Source organism: Ovis canadensis, chromosome 3 (genome assembly GCF_042477335.2).
Source record: "Ovis canadensis isolate MfBH-ARS-UI-01 breed Bighorn chromosome 3, ARS-UI_OviCan_v2, whole genome shotgun sequence".
Taxonomy (NCBI): Eukaryota; Metazoa; Chordata; class Mammalia; order Artiodactyla; family Bovidae; genus Ovis; species Ovis canadensis.
In genome coordinates, this window is record NC_091247.1 from 102166981 (window position 1) to 102189730 (window position 22750).

The following is a 22750-nucleotide window of genomic DNA, read 5'->3' on the forward strand; positions in this document are numbered from 1 at the left end:
ACAACAGACTGGTTCCATATAGGAAAAGGAATACGTCAAGGCTATATACTGTCACCCTGCTTATTTAACTTATATGCTGAGGACATCATGAGAAACACTGGGCTGGAAGAAGCACAAGCTGGAATCAAGTTTGCCAGGAGAAACAGCAATAACCTCAGGTATGCAGATGACACCACCCTTATGGCAGAAGCAAAGAACTAAAAAGCCTCTTGATGAAAGTGAAAGAGGAGAGTGAAAAAGTTGGCTTAAAGCTCAACATTCAGAAAAATAAGATCATGGCATCAGATCCCACCATTTCACGGCAAATAGATGGGGAAACAGGGTAAACAGTGAGAGACTTTATTTTCGGGGGCTCCAAAATCACTGCAGATGGTGACTGCAGCCATGAAGTTAAAAAACGCCTGCTCCTTGGAAGAAAAGTTATGACCAACCTAGACAGCATATTAAAAAGCAGAGACATTAGTTTGCCAACAGAAGTCCATCTAGTCAAAGCTATGGTTTTTCTAGAGTCATGTATGGATGTGAGAGTTGGCGTATAAAGAAAACTGAGCACTGAAGAATTGGTGCTTTTGAACTGTGGTGCTGGAGACTCTTGAGAGTTCCTTGGACTGCAAGGAGATCCAAACAGTCCATCCTAAAGGATATCAGTCCTGAATATTCACTGGAAGGACTGACGTTGAAGCTGAAACTCCCAATACTTTGGCCACCTGATACAAAGAGCTGACTCATTTGAAAAGATCCTGATGCTGGGAAATATTGAAGGCAGGAGAGGGGATGACAGGATGAGGTGGTTGGATGGCATCACCAACTCAATGGACATAATTCTGAGTAGACTCCAGGAGTTGGTGATGGACAGGGAGGCCTGGCGTGCTGCAATCCATGGGGTCACAAATAGTCAGGACACGACTGAGCGACTGAACTGAACTGATGACACAAAGAAAACCTGACCAGAGAGACTGTTCTGTTCTGTTGACCTATTCGTTTACCCTGTAACCTGTATCACACTGTGATTGTTGTATTTTTACAGTCAGTCTTGAAATTGGATATTGAGTCTTCCAAGGTTCTTTCAAAAATACTTTGGTCGTTCTAATTCCTTTATCTTTTCGCATACATTTTAGAAACAGCTGACAGACAGCCACAGAATATTCTGCCATAATTCTGACTGAAATTGCACTGAATCTACGAATCAGTTTGGGAGAACTGGTATCTTAACAATATCACACCTTTGACTCCACAAAAGCAGCATCTCTCTATTTACATAGGCCTTTGATTATTTTCATCAGTGTTTGTAAATTACAGTTTTCAGCATTCAGATTCCACAAATACTAGAATTCTAACTAAGTATTTCACTTTATTTTATGGGGGGTACCACTATAAATAGTACTGTTAATTTTATATGTTAGTATTTATAGACTAATTGCTACTGCTGCCACTGCTGCTAAGTCACTTCAGTCGTTTCCGACTCTGTGCGACCCCATAGACGGCAGCCCACCAGGCTCCCCAATCCCTGGGATTCTCCAGGCAAGAACACTGGAGTGGGTTGCCATTTCCTTCTCCAATGCATGAAAGTGAAAAGTGAAAGTGAAGTTGCTCAGTTGTGTCTGACCCTCAGTGACCCCATGGACTGCAGCCCACCAGGCTCCTCCATCCATGGGATCTTCCAGGCAAGAATACTGGAGTGGGGTGCCACTGCCTTCTCCGAGGCTAACTGCTAGCATATAGAAATACAGTTGATATTTGCATACTGGCCTATCTATAATCTTCTTAACCTCACTTACTAGCTATAGCATTTTGTGGGGGATAGATTCCATGGAATTTTCTATAAAGACAACTGGCATCTGTGAATAGACAATTTATTTCTTTCCAACCTGCAGGCCTTATTTTTTGCCTAATTGCCTGAATCACGACATTCCAGACCAATGTGGAATGACTGTGATGAGAGCACATACCCTTGCCTTAATCACAATATTAGAGTTTATTAGTATTCAGTCATTTGAAAGTAAGTGTAATAACTGCATTTTTTTGGTAAATATCTTATATCAGGGAAGAAAGTTCTCTTCTATCCCCAGTTTGTGGATCCTTATTATATATGAATACTGAATTTTTTGAAATGATTCTTCTATATATTGAGATGATCATATAGATTTTCTTTAGTCTATTAATATGGTGAACTATTTCTTGATTTTTAAATACTGAACACTCCTGCACTACCAGGATAAAATCAACTTGGTCATAACAGACCGTCCCTAAATATACACATAAATATATGCACGTAAGTATGTTTATATAGTTGACCCTTGAATAACACAGGTTTGAACTACACGGATACTTGGACTCACATTTTTTCACTGAATACTACAGTACCACAAGATCCACTACTGGTTCAGTATGTGGATACAGACGATGGATACAGAAGGCCAACTATAAATGTCTACAAATTGGTGACTGCGTGGAGAGCCGCCCCCGACTCCTAGATTGCACAAAGGACAACTGCATTGCTGGAATCACACTGCCAATACTCTGCTGAGAAATCTGCATCTCTGTTCATGAGGGATATTGATCTACAATTTCCTTTCTTGTAATGTCTTTGTCTCATTATGACATAAGGATAATGCTGTCCTCATGAGCTGGGTGATTCTGGAAGATAATGTTTATAACTGGCAATATTTCTTCCCTAAATATTTGTTAGAATCCCCAAGTGAAATCATAGAGGCATAAAGTTTTCTTTATTGGAAATTCTTAACTGAGCTAAAATGTAAATAGATATGAGTATATTTTTAAATAGATACAGGACTATCCATGTTATGTATCTGGGTTTTGGTAGTTTGTGTGTTTTAAGGAATGTGTACTTGCTATACGCTCAGTAGTTACAGGCTAAAGGCTATGAACAGACCAAAAAGGTAACCTGCTACACAATTCATGTCATTATCTGAAAATATCTGCAGATACACTAAGAACACACTTTTTAGCTCAATGAATAAGTTGTATATATTATTCTAGGTAATGAACATAGTAAATAATATTTATCTAACAAGGTGGCTTCAAAAGATATGGTCAGACATAACATGTAGTACTTCTTCCTTGAAGTGACTCAATGAGCAGACTTGTGGAGGACCTTTAATGCCTAGCTAGGAAGTTTGGATTCTTTTAATTAACAGACAATATGGAGCCTGTAAGAGGGCAAACACTGGGCAACATTATGAAGAATAAAGGAGACTGAGACTAGAGATGCCACAAGAGACACCACCTCTTCCAAGCCTGTCCTAAAGACTGATGCCAAGTTCATAATTTTAATTTTCATCTTATAAAACGCAAGTCAAACTACTCCATAAAACAGCATTTCTGAGACCAGCATACTACTCTCTGTATGGCCCCATCCTAACTTCTCCATGAGAGCTTCCAGTTTGTCAAACTACCATTGGTCAAATCCAATATTTGGATTTGCTAGTTGTACTCGAATCTGTTCTTTAGTTTCATTTTTTAAAAAGCTATATCCCTAGTTAAAAATAAAACTTTCTGAAATCTCAGTCCTGTGTTTCTCCAAATTTACTGCTTCCACCTGAACATAACACAGAGGAAGTCCCACAGATAAGTTAAATCTCAGCTCCAGGACCTCAGGCAAGTTGTTCAAGTTTCCTGAGTCTCCATTTTTTCATCTATATGATGGAAACGTAAACTTTTATGAAGAAATAATGTCAAAAATAGCATCAGTTATATACTAAATACATTAATAAATGATAGCTATTATTTTAATTATAGCATAAGCACCAAAATTACTATAAAACCTGTGGAATGCAGGGACAGGACATAAAGAGAAATCCCAAAACATTCTTCTCAATGGAGCAAAGACACTATTTTAAATCATCTTACCTGTCAAAGACACAATTAATGAAATGTTCATATTATGAAATCTAAACTAAAAGGAACCAATTTCCTTGGGTAAACGGCTGATTTCAAGGTCTAGAGAAGAAAATGTACAAGGTGAGCCTGAGCTATCTCATGGTGTCAGAAAGCAAGGAAGGGCCCAAGAACACTGCAATGAAATGAAAAAGTCATAGGGACCAACGTGACTGATCTCCTCCTAGCCAAAACAGCGTCTATTAGAACATCCAATATGTAAATAACTTCAGGAGATGAAAACATCAATTATATAAAATTCCATTAAGATGAAATGTTCTACATCCAAAACAAAATTAAACTCATTGGTTAGCTTTGGAGGTTGTGGGAACAACAAATTATTATTTTGTAAATCCGTAAAGAAAGGGAAAGAATTCAGCATGTTTCCTGGCTTTCCTATCACAATTCTGCAATTCGTAATACAGGATACAGGCAATGATCACCAACTGGAATTTAAATTATTAGATGTTTCTGTAATGGACAAGGCTACCAAAGGGTAAACTCACTGATCAATCCTGACATCATTAGAAGCAAGACAACCAGATGATATGCCTATTCACATGAGGCACTGGGTGCTACACAGCACTGCTAAGTAGCAACCAAACTGCTAGATCTAAAAAAGTATAAGGTATAGAGAAATAAATCAGCCAACACCAGTAGACGTAATTAGACAAATTCAGAACAGGGGAAATTCTAGAAAGAAAAATCCAGTATCTTGAACAAATAAATAAATCCATGCCAAAAACAGGGGGTGGAAGTAGTATCAAGCAAATCAACCAAATCACATCAACCAAATGCAATACTTGAATCTAATCTGGATCCTGATTTGAACAAATCAATTATAACCAATGTTTTGGAGACAAGTAAAAAAAACACACATGGATAAAATCAAGAAATCAAGGAATTTTGTTAAATATAATAATACATACTATACTATGTTAAAAAGGAAAATCTCCTTATCTGTTAAAGACACATATTAAAGTAAACTGTGAGTAGAATAATACTGACTTCTGGAATTCACTTTAAAATACTCTGGGGGGGTGGTGGTGGAGTGGGAGGGGACCAAAACAAGAATGCTAAGTGTTAAAACTCAGTGATGCATACATGGGGACTCATTTCACTATTCTGTATTTTCATTTACAGACATACTATCATTTACATGCAAATTTATCACAGTATAGAGTTCATCTCCTGAAATAATGAAATTATCTCACCTACTTACACTATTGGACTTTTTCATAGCCTGTTCACAGAAATTCTCCTGTCTCAATTCAATTCTCCTTTTGACCACTACAGAGATAACTGCTTGAGAGAACTCTCTGGACTGTTCGGTTAATTAAGAACACCACCTACCCTGAGCTTGTAGAAGTTTAAGGGTCGCTTCGGCTCTGGCTCTGGCTTCTCTCTGGGATTTAGTTAAAAGTTTCCCCTCTTTTTTCAAGCGTTCTTTCCTTTCCTTTTCTTTTTGCTTTTTCCTTTCTCTTTTTTCTTGCTCCAATCTTTCCTATAAAAGAAAACATAGCAGACAAAATTGTATTAGCTTAACAAACTACAAAATTTAAAAGCAAACACCCCAAATTTCTAACAAAGCTCTTGAGATACATGCAGAGTATTATGTTAGAAACTTCCAAATGAAAGTATTTTAAATGTACATAATGAGTATAATTAGTATCACGCGAGGGTAGACTATGTGTGGTAATGATGCAAAAGCAACTCCTGTTCGTACCTGAGGAAATAAGGCAGGATTTTCTGTACTTATCTAACTGTCTATATCTGAACAAAAATGTAACTGAACTACCACGCAACTAAGAAAGTTTTACAATTAGAAAGCTAGAGATGTGTTATGAGAAGAGGATTTAAGTAAAACAATATCAATGTCAGCAACTTCACAAAAACATACCTCTTCTTTACGCTTGGCTTCTAACTCTTCAAGCCGTTTTATCCGTTCCTCCTCCTCTCTCTTCTGTCTTTCCTCCTCTTCTTTAAGCTTAGCCAGAGCTTCTTGCATAGCCTTAACTGTGGCTTTGCTAGGTCCTTTCTTCTTTTCTTTCTCCTTTTCTTCCTTTTCTCCTTTCTTTTTCTTCTTATCTTTTTTCTTTTTGTCTCCTTCATTGTCATCTACCAAAAAAAGAGGCAGAGTATTTTTTAAAGTATTTCCTACAACAGGGGTGAGCAAACCCTAGAATCCAGGGACTACAATGGGCCAGCAGCAGACTAAGGTCTTTAGGCACCAAGGCCTCCTGAGCACTTGGGAGTAGCCAGTGCATCTCAGAACAACCCAGCTGGCTTCCTTAGACGCCTGTGATGTTGGTGTTACTCTGAGTTATCCTAAGGGATTCGAGAAGACAGGAGGATGCTGTCAGAAGGAAGAATGTACCTAATGCTTCTGTAAGGTGAAGATGATAAGAAGCCTACCTTAAGGGGACACATATTAGGATAACACAAAAATACAAATATGTCCTAAGAACTCTTTAGCATTATACTGAAGAATTAAAGATTCTGAAGTTACATTCATGATGGTTCTCCTCAAAGATGTCCAGACAATAAGAATTTGAGAGGTTAAAAAGCTATGCCGATTTTCCCATTAAAAACTTTCCAGTCTAAAAGAAAAATTATGTAAATCATTTGATCTTTGTTTTCATTCTGAATAAGAGGGGGAAGTTTAACTAGATAGCTTTTTTTTGTTAATTGGTCTGGTACAAAAACATGGCTCACTATTGCTTAAAAGATATTAACTAATTTTAGTATATTGCTTATCCATTTCATTTTCATTTAAAAACCTGAATTAGGTTTTTAATAACAGGAGAGAATTCAGGTATCATCTCACACTGAGTTATCAAAAGGAACAATGTATTTTTCATTAAGCAACTTCCAGTATTCATCAGCAGCAAAAATTTGTTTTCTAAAATGAAATTCCACGAAAATCCTAGTTTGTGTACAATTCATTTGAAAGATATTTTATGCTACATACATGTTTAGCAACAAAAATCAATTTAAAACGAGTACTTAGACTAATTTTCTTTTTAAGCATCTTACAACTCAGTACCTTTATAACCAAGGACAAATAACAAAATGACTTTGGAACATAACAATCAAAATTCAGATTAACTGGAGACTTCCCCAGTGGTCCAGTGTTTAAGAATCTTCTTCCAATGCAGGGGACAGGGTTCAATCCCTGGCCCAGAAAGATCCCACATGCTGTGAGGCAACTGAGCCCATGCTCCACCACCACTGAGCCCAAGCTCCTAGGACCCCCTGTGCTCTGCAACAAGAGAAGCCACCAGAATGAGAGGCCCACGCACCGCAAGTAAGGGAGTATTCCCGGCTCATCACTACTACAGAAAGTCTGTGCCTAGCAAAGAAAACCCAGCGCAGCAAATAAACAAAGGAACTAATTATGAATCCAAGCCTCTGGCCCTTCTGTCAATATTATTACCAACCTTCTGCGCCTGCGGGACCCTCTCCTTTCTCTTCAGAGGCAGGAGCTGCTCCAGAGTCAAGTGTCACTCTGGATTTCAGAGCTTCCTCCTCAGGTTTCCTCTGAGATTCTTTTGGTTTACCCTGATCCTTTTTACCAGACTCCAGCTCTTCTTTTTCTTTCAGCTTCCGCAGTTTTGCCTTTTCTTCATCCCGTTTTTTTCTCTCACGCTCTTTCTTTTCTGCCTTCTTTTGAGCCACTGTCTTAATTTTGAAGGAGGAGTCGTCATCTTCATTTCCGCTCTCAACAGTAGGACCTGGTTTGTTTTTCTGATTTTTTTTCTGTCCTTTCCTAGATTGCAAAAATTCATCTGATTCATCACCACTTTCACCAGAAGAATGTGCTCTCATACGCTCTTTAATTCTTTTACTGTTATCCTCATCCTCTTCTGATGCATCACGCTTCTTATTTGATTTCTGAGCTTTCCCCTTTGCTTTTTTGGATAGTTTATTAAAATCATCATCATCATCACTCCCAGAGTACATTTCCACTTTGGGTTTTGCAGTCTTTTTTGACTTTGAATCTTTTTCATCCAATTCTTCACTATCATTATCTTCAAAACTCTGTTTTTTGCCTTTCTGTCCTTTCTTTTTCTTATCTTGTTTTGAGATGGGTTCATCTTCATTATTTTCTGTTGGCTAAAACATGTCCACTGTTAGCAATATTAACAGCATTATATTTTCTTTCTTTTAATAACTGAAACTGTTCAAAGTCATGTACTTCATTAAGTACACGTGGAAAAAACTATCAAAAGAATTTCCAAATATGGTTCTTTTGCAAGAATATGAAACTCGGCCAAGCACCAGCAGCTGGCCTGGGACTCGAGCACACCTCACAGTCACTGTAGGTCTCGGAACCCAGGCTCTGAGGCAGACTGAAGTGATCACTAGTCCACCTCACTACCTTCCCCACACGGCATAAAAGCCTACAGGGAAAAGCCAAAGGAAAAATATCTACCCCCATCTCGTTACTCTGAGGCTTATCCAATTTCAAAGGATGGAAAGGAAATAATACGGAAAATGGAGGTAGAGTTGTGAAATGCTGTATTTCCAAATGTACCAATTTTATAAACTGGAGATATAAAGTGAAACAGCTTTAGATTCCCAAATAAAGTATCTTTATATCTGTGAAAGACTTCAAAATTTATTACTGCTTTCCTAAAAACTGTTTTCCCCCTTTGGTATCAGCTAGACACTTCTAACCAACATACATACATTGCTCAAAAATTTCCAAAGGCAGTACCTAAAAATGGAGCTAAGAAGAAGCATGAACAAGTAACAGTATTCACCTTTACCGCAGCAGGCTCTCTGTCACCTTTGATGCCTTGAGCTTCCCAAGACAATTCTTCCAGTTCCTTCAGGATATCATCTTCACTGGAAATGGGTTAAAATACAGTTTGAGATACTGAATCAGTTTAATAAGTAAATCTAGCACCAAAGCTGAGAAAAATCAAATATATTTAAAATCTACTTACTCAAAGTCTTGTCTTTTTTTCTCCTTTTTCTTTTTCCCCTTTGCCTTTTGAGGTTCTTGCTCCTTGGCAGCACCAGCTCCTTCTATTTCTGCAGCCAAGGCATCAAGATCAATGTCATCCTTGGCACTTAAATGCAAACAAAGGAGACCCAAGTGTTACTCAAGAGCAAAATAATAAATCTACCACATACACTTACAGAAAAAATTTTTTTCTTTTCATTTTAGCATTTTTCATGCATTGGCAGCCCACTGAAAAAAAAATCACTTGACAAGTTCTTTCATGACAACACTTGGGTTATATTTATTCAGACTCTCTGCATCTACTTCAATAAAGTGTGAGTTACACTCAAACCCAGCGAGAGTTGCAATGAAGAGCTCCAGGGAGAAAATCTAGGTAATCAAGAAAAGGAAATTCATGCTTGTGTTCAAGTAACCCTAGAGAAGAAAAGGAAATTCACTTTTGTTGATACCAAAGTTTCTTTTGTTTGTGTGACTATCTAAATGGAGTTACTTATAAAATGAAAAGAACTTAAAAGAGAAAAATATTACTACTTGATTATCAGTAAAACCTAAATCTTTGGAAATCTTTGCAGCTTTACTTGGAAAAGTAGGAATTTTAGAGTTGAAAGAACTTTCATCGAGGGGAAACAAAGATGCAAAAAGTGTGACTGCTTTCAGCAACTCATGACCACATATCCAAATCTAAATAAATTAGGAATGACTGAGTAAATAAAACACATAGAACAGCCCCTAAATCCAGAACCAAACCTGCTCACCATCTTTTACATCCCTGGTTTCGTTTCTGGTTCCATCCCCCTATATCCTCATCTACCAATATTATTTTATTTAGAGCAAAACAAACTAAATTCCGTTAAAACCTACAGAAAACAAAGGAGGTCAGTCTGAGACACACAAGTAGAAAAAGTGTATGAATTCAAATAGTGATGCAATAAGAAAACAAGGACCTCATGCAACATGGCCTCCACTGGTGGGTGCCTTGTTGCAAAGATGCTTCACTTCAACAAAAACAATTCCTAATATGAAATATGTAATATTAAGATCTGGAGAAGGAAATGACAACTCACTCCAGTATTCCTGCCTAGGAAATCCCATGGAAAGAAGGAGCCTGGTGAGCTACAGTCCGTGAGATCACAAAGAGTCAAGTACAATTAGCAACTAAACAAGAGCAACAAATTTTAAGATTAGGTAACAAGACACAGAATTTATACTCAAGAAGCTTCAAGGAGAGAGAGAGAGAGAGAGAAAATGAGTAAATCAGGAACTGCAAAATGCTAAAAGCCACAAAATAACGGAATTTAATGCCTTTAAGTGACACATTAGAACTGAATGTGTTCCCTTCTGTCCTGTATTTTAGACAGTGTAGTTGAGGGAGATTATAGAACACAGAACTGCTGTACTGGTGCACCAAATCAAGAAAGAGAAAGTCAGACACTTCACAGCTCAGGGAAACTCTGACCCGAGTTTCTGAACCAGGCAAAGGCGGCCCATGTATCAGACAGAATGAGCACAAAAACCTAAAGGTAATAACATGCACAGGGCCTCGGGAAGACTCAAAAACAGGGTATCTGAACCAATTGAGAAAGTTTTTTACAGGCTATTGATTTCTTAATCCCACTCAAGATCTAGAGAACCAGAATTTGGGATGAGAGCTAGGCAATGTACGTTTAGCTATCTCCCCAGGTGACTGCAAGTCAGATTTGAACTGTTTTTCTTTTTTTAATAAATGAAGAAATTGAAGCACAGAGAACTTGTCCAGAATCAGACAAGGCAGACATGGGATTTGAACCCAGGAAGCTCTGATTCTGAAGCTGAAGATCTTAACCCTGCTGACATAATCAAATTTGCATTTTAGAAAGCTGCCTCTGGTATAAATGACAGGGCAGAATCTCAACTAGTTAGGAAGCAAGAAAAGGTAGGAAGCTTTTACAGTTAATTGGGATGACAAACTCCTGACTTGCAGCAGTGGCAGACAAGATGACGACATATGAGTCAGGTAAATACTAAGGGATCAATCAGCAACACTGGTGACTAACTGAATGTATACAGAAAGGGGAAGGGAAGAATCAAGGCCAAATCTCAGGTCTCATCAGGCAACAGGAACCAAAGCCTGGCCCAGCATCAGCCATCTGGCCCAGCTTGAGATCAACCAGCACTATCTCCAAAGGCAGCCCTGCCAACATTTCACAAAACAGAAGTCTGACCGGGTGAGAAGGGAAGGTGAAGGTGGTTAATACTGAAACTTGGCACCTCCCCTCCAAAACCTTGTCAGCCCTCACCTAACTATACTCATCTAATCAAAACAGCTATGGTTGGCTATACTGCCACAATATTCACTGGCAAACAGCTCTAGAATAACAAAACAGGGAACTACATCTGCATGCCACCGAGTTTGAAAAGCTTCTTCTGGATAGTAAGAGAAGTGAACAGTTTCTTAGTGCTTTCTGTGTCTGAGCCATTGTGCTGACCAATCACCAGACACACTATTTATTATGCCATTTAATCCTCCTTAACAACTCCATTAAAGTAAGCTTCAAGAGGATAGTTTATAAAAGGCATCCTGCTAGAAACTCATACACCAGGAGCTCAAGCCCAAATCTGACACGAAAACTGTAGGGACTTCCTAGAAAATGGGAAATTCAGTAATCAAGTTTCTGAAAATTATTTGAGAAATCCAAATACAACTACAAAATATATCAATGATATAGCAATGCTTAACAGTCTTAATTACCGTGGTTTTCAAAGCATTCTTTCAATGTGTACAGAACCTCCTGCCCTTGATTCAAAGGAATGTCCTAAAATGTCAACAATATTACAACAGGACATGAAAGTGATATATAGTGTCAGTGATTTAACCTGAAACTTTAAATCATATTCTATCTACCATCTACATTTCAGTCCTACTTTTCTCCCTATCCGTACACACTACAGCTTGAACATTTTAATGAACTAAGAGTCAAATCTAAAATCCAGTCATGCTGATAATGAATGCTTTAAAATCTTTAAGGAATCTGTAACAGTATTTTTTCAAAGGTATATCTTTCTGCAGACCACTTTTTCCTTTATCAAAGCTACAATATTCCTACTAATATTTCCCCTTATAGCTCTTCATCCTTTATTCCAAACTTATTGCAAACTTCCAGAAATAAAAGGCAATTTTCCATGGTAATCAATGCAGTGTTTTCAGAGGCCACACTCTGTCAAGACAGAAAAAATGTTATAACTGAATGGCCTTTAAAAACTGAAGCTATTAAAAATACTGCATGTGCAATTCAAGAAACAGCTGAACCACTTTCTGGTTTCCCATTTAATATTCACACCAACAATATTGATGTATCTCCATATATATACCAACATCTGCAGTATCTCCATGGAGATATGCATTTTCTCCCACACTCCAGCCTATTATTTAGTATTATGTCTACTGTTCCTTTAAGTTGTTCTAATAGATGTGTGGTGATAAAGTCCTTTTCAATTCCTTGAAGGCTAGAGAAGTTCAACATTTTTTCAGGTATTTGTCATTCACATATATTCAGTGAAATGTCTCTTCATTTCTTTTACCCATTTTCTAGTTGGAATCATTTTCTTTTAATGTTGAGTTTTCAGAACTCTTTTACATATGGTTTGTTTATATATACTTCCTTCCAATTTGTAGCCTGTCTTTCCATCCACTTCACAGGGTTTTTAACCAGAGCAAAAATTTTGAATTTTCATGAGGTACCATTTATCAAGTCTGTTCTTTATGCTTTTGACGTCATGAGAAAGAACTTTTCACCAGCTCCTAGGTCCTGAAGATTTTTAACTGTGTTGTGTTCCAAACATTGGGTATTTCAATGTTTAATTGATCTTTTGCCTTTGGGTAGCCAACAGCTCCAGCAACATTTCAACTATCCATTCAACACGGAACTGCCTTTGCACCTCTGTCAGAAACCACTCAGCTGTGCTCGTATGGGGCTATTTCTAAGTCCTCCATTCTGCTCTATTGACCGATGTGTCCTTCTCTGACACTACTAAACTTTCATGATTAATGTGGATATAAATCTTGAAATGAAATGGAATGATTCCTTTCATTATCAGAATTGCTTTCTCTATTCTTAATTCCTTTGACTTGTCAAACAAATTTTAGAATATTCTTGGGCAAGTTTACCAAAAAATTACTGCTATAATTTTAATAGCAACTGCATTAACTGTACATGAATTTAAAGAAAACTGACATCTTTACTATGTTGAGTTTCCAATCTGTGAACACAGTATGTTTCAATGTATTTAAATCTTCTTTGATTTTTTCCATCAGAGTATGTATTTAATTTTTAAAGTAATCTGAACTGGTATTTTTAATTTGTTTCCACATCAGTTCAGTTCAGTCACTCAGTTGTGTCTGACTTTTTACCACTCCATGGACAGCAGCACTCCAGGATGACCTTTTCCATCACCAACTCCCAGAGCATGCTCAAAGTCATGTCCATCGAATCAGTGATACCATCCAACCATCTCATCCTCTGTCGTCCCCTTCTCCTCCTGCCTTCAATCTTTCCCAGCATCAGGGTCTTTCCAGTGAGTCAGTTCTTTGCATCAGGTGGCCAAAGTATTGGAGTTTCAGCTTCAGCCATCAGTCAGTCCTTCCAATGAATATTCAGGACTGATTTCCTTTAGGATGGACTGGTTGGATATCCTTGCAGTCCAAGGGACTCTTGAGAGTCTTCTCCAACACCACAGTTCAAAAGCATCAACTCTTCGGCGCTCAGCTTTCTTTATAGTCCAACTCTCACATCCATACCTGACTACTGGAAAAACCATAACTTTGACTAGATGGACTGTTGTTGGCAAAGTAATGTCCCTGCTTTTGAATATGCTGTCTAGGTTGATCATAGCTTTTCTTCCAAGGAGCAAGTGTCTTTTAATTTCATGGCTGCAGTCACCATCTGCAGTGATTTTAGAGGCCCCAAAAATAAAGTCTCTCACTGTTTCCACTGCTTCCCCATCTATTTCCCATGAAGTGATGGGACCAGATCTTAGTTTTTTGAGTGTTGAGTTTTAAGCCAACTTTTTCACTTTCCTCTTTCACTTTCATCAAGAGGCTTTTTAGTTCCTCTTCACTTTCTGCCATAAGGGTGGTGTCACCTGCATATCTGAGGTTATTGATATTTCTCCCAGCAATCTTGATTCCAGCTTGTGCTTCATCCAGTCCAGCATTTCTCATGATGTACTATGCATATAAGTTAAATAAGCAGGGTGATAATATACAGTGCCTTGATGTACTCCTTTCCCAAACTGGAACCAGTCTGTTGTTCCATGTTCAGTTCTAACTGTTGCTTCTTGACCTGCATACAGATTTCTCAGGAGGCAGGTAAAATGGTCTAGTATTTCCATCTTTAAGAATTTTCCACAGTTTGTTGTGACCCACACAGTATATGTTTACATGTTTATATGTTTATCCACACAGAATATGTTTCCACATACTCATTCCTAATACACAAAAATGTGACTGAATTTTTTATGCTGATCTGGTATACTGCAACCACCAAAATACTGAATTCACTTAGTATTAGTTCTTTGCACTAAGCAAGGAGTTATGATTTGAAGTTAAAAATTACAATTTAGAAAAAAAAAACTGGACTTCATCAAAATTTAAAATATCTATTGTGCAAGAGACCATGTGAAGGGAATGTAAAAAAACAAGCTACAAAGTAGAAGAAAGTATTAGCAAAGTACATATCCGGGCCAGGGGGGAGAGAGGGGAATTAGTATCTCAACTATACAAAGAAATTTCCAAACACATCAGTAAAAATCCAAACAATCCAATTAGAAAATGGACAAAGGGCCTGAAAAGATATTTCACTAGAACATTTACGGATGACAAATAAAGGATGTTTCACATCATGAGCTGTTTGGGAAATGGAAACTAAAACCACGATGTGCTATCACTACACACCATCAGAATGCCCTCTCTCCAAACAACAGTGATAATAACCGTGGTGGTTGAGGACACAGAGGACCTGGATCACTCACACACTGCTGGTGGAAAGGCAAACTGGTACAGCCACTCTGGAAGACAGTCTATCATTCTCCCGTAAAACTAAAAATGTATGTACCATATGGTCCAGCAACTGCACTCATGCTCATTTATCCCAGAGTAACAAAAAATATATATCTCATGCAGAAACTTGTAGACAAATGCTTGTTGCATAAGCAAAAACTGGAAATAACCCGTACGTCCTTCAGTGGGTGAATGGTTCAATAGACCATGGTTCATCCCCATTCCATGAAATACTATTCAGCAACAAAACGGAATGAACCACTGATCCGTGTGAGCTTCCTCTGTGGCTCAGCTGGTAAAGATCAGCCTGTAACACCCTGCAACGCAGGAGACCTGGGTTTGACCCCTGGGTTGGGAAGATGCCTGGAGAAGGGGAGGGCTACTCACTCCAATATTCTAGCCTGGAGAATTCATGGCCTGTATAGTCCATGGGGTCGCAAAGAGCTGGACATGACTGAGCGACTTTCACTTCACTCACTGATACATGCAACAACTTGGATGGATCTCAAGAAAATCAGACTGACTGGAAAGAAGCTAATTCCCAAAGGTTATATACATGTATGACTCCACTTACATGAATTTTTGAAAATAAAAGATTTTATTCAAGTATAGAATAGATTCATTGTTACTAGGGGTTAGTAGGGGGAGGTGCACAGAAAGGAGATGATTATGGTTACAAACGAAAAACATGAAGGATCCTTGCAGTGATGTTCTGTATTTTGACTATGGCAGTGAATATACAAATCTGCCAATGTGATAATACTGTATAACACTAAATACAAGCATACACACGTGTGCTAGTACAAGTGAAACTGGGCAAATCTGAATATGATCAGTGAACTGTATCAGTGTCAATATTCAGGTTGTGATCCTGTACAGTTTTGCAAGATGTTATTAGAGGAAACTGATTAAAAGATATAGGAATCTATTAATTCTTACAACCACATGTGAATCGACAATAATCTTAGAAGTTTAACTAGCAAAACTAAACACTATTTAAATAAGGCGGCAAACCTTATACTGAGAAAAAGATTATGCAATAATATATCTAATGGAAGATATGTCTATAAGTATTAAATTTCTATGGCTCAACATTAAAGAACACAATTTTTAAATAGGCAAATGATTTCAACACTTAACCAAATGAGATCTAACAATGACAAACACATGACAAGATGGTCAGTACCATTAACTAAATGTAAGTCTAACCACAATGATACGCCACTCCACAACCACTAGAACGATTAAAAGGACTGATAATATTGTGTTGAGAGAAGATGTGGAGCAACTGGAACACACCCCTAGAGGGAATGAAAAACGGCAGAGTCACTTTGGAAAAGAATTTGGCAGTTTCAAGTTAAACAAACACACTTACCATATGACCCAGCAATCCCACTCCTAGGTATTTACCTAAGAGAAATGAAAACATATGTCCACACAAGGACTTGTACTCAAATGTCCATAGCAGCTTTAGTCATAATCACAAGAAGCTGGAATAAAAACTAAATATCCAACTACCCTTCCCTGGTGGCTCAGATGGTAAAGAATCTGCCTACTATTCGAGAGACCTGGGTTCAATCCCTGGGTTGGGAAGATCCCCTGGAGGAGGGCATAGCAAACCCACTCAAGTATTCTTGCCTGGAGAATTCCCATGAACAAAGGAGCCTGCTGGGCTAGAGTTCATGGGGTCCAGAGTCAGACACGACTGAGCAACTAGGCATGGCATGGCACCCACAAAATAGAATACTACAATAATAAAAATAAAGAATTCACATTATACACACCAACATAGATGAATCTTGAAAATATTACTTTAAAAGAAACCCAGCCAGTCAATAAAGGCTACATCCTCTATGATTCTATTTACACGAATTTCTAGAAAAGGAAAATTACAATACCCCCCCCCCAAAAAAGCTAGTTATTTTTGGCCTGAAAGCATTGCCTACAAAACTTCTAGAGCTAATGGAAATATAAAATATCATCCAGGGAAACTTCCCCACCCTGGGACTGAACCCAGGTCTCCCACACGGCAGGCAGATTCTTGACTGTCTGAGCCACAGGGAAGCCCTGGTGAAAGAAGCAAAACTGCATAATTTGCCAAAGCTTATTGACTCCACACTTGAAATCTGTGTATTTTGTGTCAATCATACTCAAAGAGGAGAATTTAAATCTCTAGAGATACTATAAAAGCAGTTGAGAGGTTAAAGAATGGATTTATCAATTTACTGAAAACAGTGAAGTTAAAATTATATATATCTAATATGTCATTTTATTCATTTTTATAAGTTATGAAAATAAGAATCAACATATAATATTTTTATAATACCTTAATCTCTACTAACACAATGTAACATGTAACCGAAATGATATTACTGTGAGGGAGTCTTTTAAAAACACGGTTATTTATTAAGTGTATGTAAAAGCAGGTGATCAACTTCGGTGCTTGGCTTTTTGGAATAATCAAAAGATATATATAAAAATTTAAAATGAGACACTTCACTTTGAGATCAATACACCAAAGCCTTTTAATTACACACAATATAACCCCAACCAAAAAAGTTCCCTGTGAAGAAGTAAAATTAACTTACATACAAATCTCTCAATTTTGAACTTGGCAAATTCCATTTATTAATGACAGGCATGTTCCAGTAAAAAGTTGTCTGCATTAGATAAGAACACAGGAAATCCAATCCCTTCCCAAATTAGTCCACAATTCAGTATCTCCCAGCTCCCAAGGAGTCTCTCCTACTACAATCCCTTTTCTCCAGCACCTCTTTATTTTACCCTCTGTGGAGGTCTTACAACCTGGCCCATGATTTCTCTGACATTCTAAGAGGTGGCGGTCCATGCCCCTCCCTTTTAACACAAGATTGTATGTTTGCTCAACTGAATATGGCAGAAATGATGCTATAATTTCTGAGCCCAGGCCTTCTACTTCCTGGCCCTTGAGATATTCACTGCCAAGCTAGTGAGGATGTCCAGACCACATAGAGAGGTCAAGGATGGGTGTTCAGGCTGACGGTCCAACCAACAGTTACCATCAACTACCCGAAGTGAGTGATGGCCAGTGAGGGGACTGTCCGATAACTCCATCTCAGTCATCATTTACCAACCACATGGAGACCTCCGAGCAAGACCCATTTGAGCCCGGTCAACCCTCAGAACCAAGAGAGATGATTATTTTCAGTGTTTCAAACCACTAAGTACGGGAATGACTTGTTAGGATATGATAATAAGTGAAGCACTCACGTGTTTCTTTCTGTCCCTAATAGGATACCAGGGCCTATAAGTAGAAAGTAGTGATGGAAGAAGGTAAAATCCAAACCACACCAGGCCTCCTCTCCCTACCCACAACCTGACCCTCCCCAACCCAGGTGGAAAGAAAAAAAAAGTTCATAATCTGTAAGCACTGAGGGCAGGCATAGTGGCCACTAACCCTCCTCACTTTACTTTGGCTTCTGCTCCTCCCCTTAAGCCAGCCTAGGGATAAGAGCAAACAAGACAGAAACCGTAAGGACTCCCTTCTTCACTCCTAACTATCTCACCAGTGCCAGTACCAACAGGAAAACAGGGAAATCTAGTCCTGCCTTCTCCATAAGACACCTTTCAGCATTTCTTTTCCTCCAACTTCCATCTCTTCTTATCTCAACACCTGTCAAGCACTCCTTTCCAACAGCTACATATACAAACAGGAAACACAAAGATAAAACAAGAAAAAGTCCAGCAGTCATTGCTCCTCACTAGCTCTCACCACCTGCACAACCACAGAACCCAACACTCTCCACTTCCTCAATGGAGTTCTACCTCAGGTACAACTCATTAATAAAGTCAGAAGTACCTAACCATGTCTTAGAGGAAAACGAAAAGCCCCTCCAACCTTAAAGTTCCCTTATGAACTGAGTCTTGATGCCCTTCAAAGGGCTATGAAACCACACTGCATCACACAATGCAAGCAAACAGAATGCATCTTGCCACCTTTCACAAAATGCAGCCTAATTTTCCACTTCCTAAATGCCTCATAACTGAAGCAGAAAGAATACAAAAGCAAAAGCAAGGAACCATCTTGTAGCCTTCCAAATATACATATCCAAGTTCACACATTATTATGGATTCTAATGTGTCCAACTATAAAATCAGTTTAGGGCAGCTTTTTCAGTCTGAAGTGAGTACCCTCAAAGGAGGGTTGGGTGGGATGGGTTAGGAGGGGGAAATGCAGGCTTGTGGATAATTTCAGAAATCTGAAAATTCTCTCTAGTGACTTTTACCTGTTTAATTGAAGCCTCCATGAATTATATGGATTGCCACTTTATCAGTTTACTGTCACAAAACATCAGCCAAGGTTTTGTTTACAAATCTCCACTAAGTTGTTTCACATTAAAGTAAAAGATCAGATGCAAACTTAATGCGGAAATTAAACATTTTCCCCAAGACAGTGCTATAAAGCAAAGCTGAAAGTCATTATTTCATACTGAAAAAGAGATCAGAGAAATTGAGCCTTTACTAGCATAGGCATGCTGAACTCAAGTTTAGGTTTTGAAGTTTTGCCATCATAGGAAGCAATACATTCGCAATAAAATGGTCATTCAGATCCTGCCACTCAAAGAACAAATCCAGGATAAGCAGCATTAGCATCAGCTTGTTGGAAATGCCAAATCTCAGGTCTCACTCAGGACTTCCTGAATCAAAATCTCCATTTTAACAAGACCTACAGGTGAATCACATGCACATTAAAACATGAGGCACACTGGGTTAGAATAAACAAAAGTATCATTCTCCACACTGATGCTGCAAAATCTGAATGTCAAAAATTCTTATCTTTGTTTCTATTTGATAACAGTATTTACAATTTCAAACTGCATCAGAGTTTATACTTAGTTTTGGGCTTGAAGATAAACAAATACATATATATATATATAAGCAATGTTGATAATTTAAGTCGACATTCTCAATTAACACCTTAAGGACACAACTTATGTTCAAAATTAATTGACTGAATTGAATACTTTGAGCATTCACAGATAGCAAACTCAATCTCTTCGTAAAAGAACTCTAGTTATTAATCACTGTTAAAAGATTATTCTCACCTGGCAAAGTCAAATACTAATAAAATTTCGATGCAGGTAACTACTTTCAGGAGACAGAACTTCCCACGTGCCGAACCCCACCACCGTTAGAATGTTTGGCTGCACCTGAGTACAGGCAACAGTGAAGCAACTCAAGATCTCCTCACTGTATTACGCCTATTTGCTAGATTACAATGTAAGCTTCTCTGAGAACAGAAAATGTCTTTTTGTATGCTTAATTCATCTCCCTACCTTTTACAACCAGCAGGGAATGTAACGTATTCCTAACAGACACACTATTAAAGAAAAAAACCCTATTCTGGAATGGCAACCACAATCTGCATACCACAGGCAAGCCTCACCAGTTTCATCACTTCAGCTTAATAAAAACCTTGTCTACCACCATAACAATTACTGTATTTTGATCATTGCAAAACTTCGAAATTGAATTTTCTGAGACAACGGATTCAAACAACAGTTTAAAAATCCCACTGAGAGAGGACCACAATATTTCATTTATCTAACACAGACAAGGACTCTCTGTATGTGAATTTTTCGCATGAATGAAAACATACCATTCTTTAAAAATTATATTTAGGATGTAAAGCTTTCTTTCTTATAAGTATATAATTTCTTATAATTATATAACCTACTGAAATATTTACACGTCTGGGGTTACTTCAATATAATGGGGAGAGGGAGAATGAGTAGAATGTAGATGAAACAAGGTAATCTGTGAATCAATAATATTTGAATGTGAGTGGTGGACAGATGTGTTCATTAAACTGTTCTACTTCTGTATACAGTTGAAATTTTTAAGAAAATTTACCTTACAGCAACCAAAACAATGCGGTACTGGGCATTAGGATAAACATAAAAACAAAAGTATAAAACAATTAGTCCAGAAATGAACCCATTTATCCGTGGTCAACTGATGTGACACCCAAAATCAGTAACCAGGGGAGGAATCAGGCTCTTCCACAAACGATGCCGGGACTAGATTCCCGCACATGAAAGAATGAAGCTGGAACCCCCTAACTCAAAATGGGTTGTAACCTAAACGTTAGTGCTGAAATAACAAAACTCTTAGGAAACAACGTATAGGTTCTTCATGACCTGGCATGACTCAGCAGTAGATTCCTTGATACACAAGGAATACCCAAAGCACAAGCAACAAAAACTAGATTTTATTAAAAATTTTAAAATTTTTGTAAAAATGACACTCTATCAAGACAGTCAAAAGACAATGCACACAATGGGAGAACTATTTACAAACCTGTTAAAGATCAAGCATCCTGAAAGAACTCACAGCCTGAGAGAAACAAGCCAGTTTAAAAATGAGTAGGGACTTCCCTGATGATCCAGGGGTTAGGAATGCACCTTGCAATTCAGGGGATGCAGGTCTGAGTCCTAGTCTGAGAACTAAGATTCCCACATGCCCCAGGGCAACTACGCCCACATGCCTCATCCTGGAGATGCCCACGCCGCACAACTAAGATGGAACGACAGCCAAATAAATCTTTTTTTAAAAAATGAGTAAAGGACTTGCGCAGACGTTTGTCCAAAGGTATACAAATGACCGGGCTTCCCTGGTGGCTTGGCAGTAAACAATCTACCTGCCAAAGCAGGAGACCTGGGTTTGATCCCTTGGTCAGGAAGATCCCCTGAAAAAGGAAATGGTAACCCACTCCAGTATTTTTGCCTCAGAAATCCCACGGACAGAGGAGCCTAGCGAGCTAAAGTTCATGGGGTCACCAACAGTTGGACACAACTTAGTGATTAACCAACAACAACAATACAAATGACCAATGAATACATAAAAGATGTTCCACACCATTAGTAACCACAGAAATGCCAATTACACCACAACGGGACACCGCTCGACAACTGCTAGGATGGCTATTAATAATCACAAAAAAGGAACAGAACTGTTGGCAATGAAATGAGGTCACAACCCTTGTGTGTTCTGATGGTGATGCAGCACGATGCAGCTGCGGTGGGAAAGTGTGGTGGCTCCTCAAGAAGGTAAGCACTGAGCAACCTACCAACTCCACTCCCTGGTGTATACCACACTCAAAAGAACGGAAAACCGGGACTCAAAAAAAACTACATACAAATGTTCAGAGCAGCCCTTTTCTTCCCAATCTAGGAATTGAACCGGGCTCTCCTGCATTGCAGGTGGATTCTTTACCAACTGAGCTACCAGGGAAACCCTCAACAGCCAAAGGGTAGAAACAATCTACCTTTTCACAGGTTTATAGGGCTTTCGATACATATGCAAGGCAAAATTTTAAGTCAAATCACTTTAAAAAAAAAGGAACAGCATGTTTAAATTCTAATCCAAGATAAGAGGGGGTAAAAATAGGAACAAAGAACTGCAGCCCTGGCACAAACAAAAAACAAACCAGGATGGCTGAAATAAGATCAAATATATCATTAATCGGGCTTCCCTTGTGGCTCAGATGGTAAAGAATCTGCCTGCAATGCAGGAGACCCATTTTCAATCTCTGGGTCAGGAAGATCCCCTGGAGAAGGGAATGGCTACCCACACCAGTATTCTTGCCTGGAACATTCCATGGACAGAGTAGCCTGGCGGGTTACAGTCCATGGGGTTCCAAAGAGTTGAACATGACCGAGCCACTAACATGGATGTATAATCACAAGCAAAGTATAAGTAACTCAGAGATATTATCAAATTGTATTAATAAAAATTCAATTCTATGAAGTTTATCCAAAGAACTCAAACAAGTACATAGAAAGGTTAAAAATAAAAACAAGAAAAAA

General features: G+C 38.3%; 1 protein-coding gene across 2 annotated transcripts in view; it reads right to left on the reverse strand.

The window, feature by feature from the left end:
* The window catches only part of EIF5B (eukaryotic translation initiation factor 5B), a 74861-nt gene that overhangs the window by 40022 nt on the left and 12089 nt on the right, over positions 1 to 22750 (reverse strand). For both annotated transcript variants that reach the window (XM_069583845.1, XM_069583844.1), the window contains exons 2-6: positions 8850 to 8975; positions 8664 to 8748; positions 7338 to 8013; positions 5798 to 6015; positions 5251 to 5401 (exon numbers count right to left, since the gene is read on the reverse strand). In XM_069583845.1, the coding sequence (XP_069439946.1) occupies positions 5251 to 5401; positions 5798 to 6015; positions 7338 to 8013; positions 8664 to 8748; positions 8850 to 8975 (1256 nt within the window). The remainder of the gene's footprint in view (positions 1 to 5250; positions 5402 to 5797; positions 6016 to 7337; positions 8014 to 8663; positions 8749 to 8849; positions 8976 to 22750) is intronic.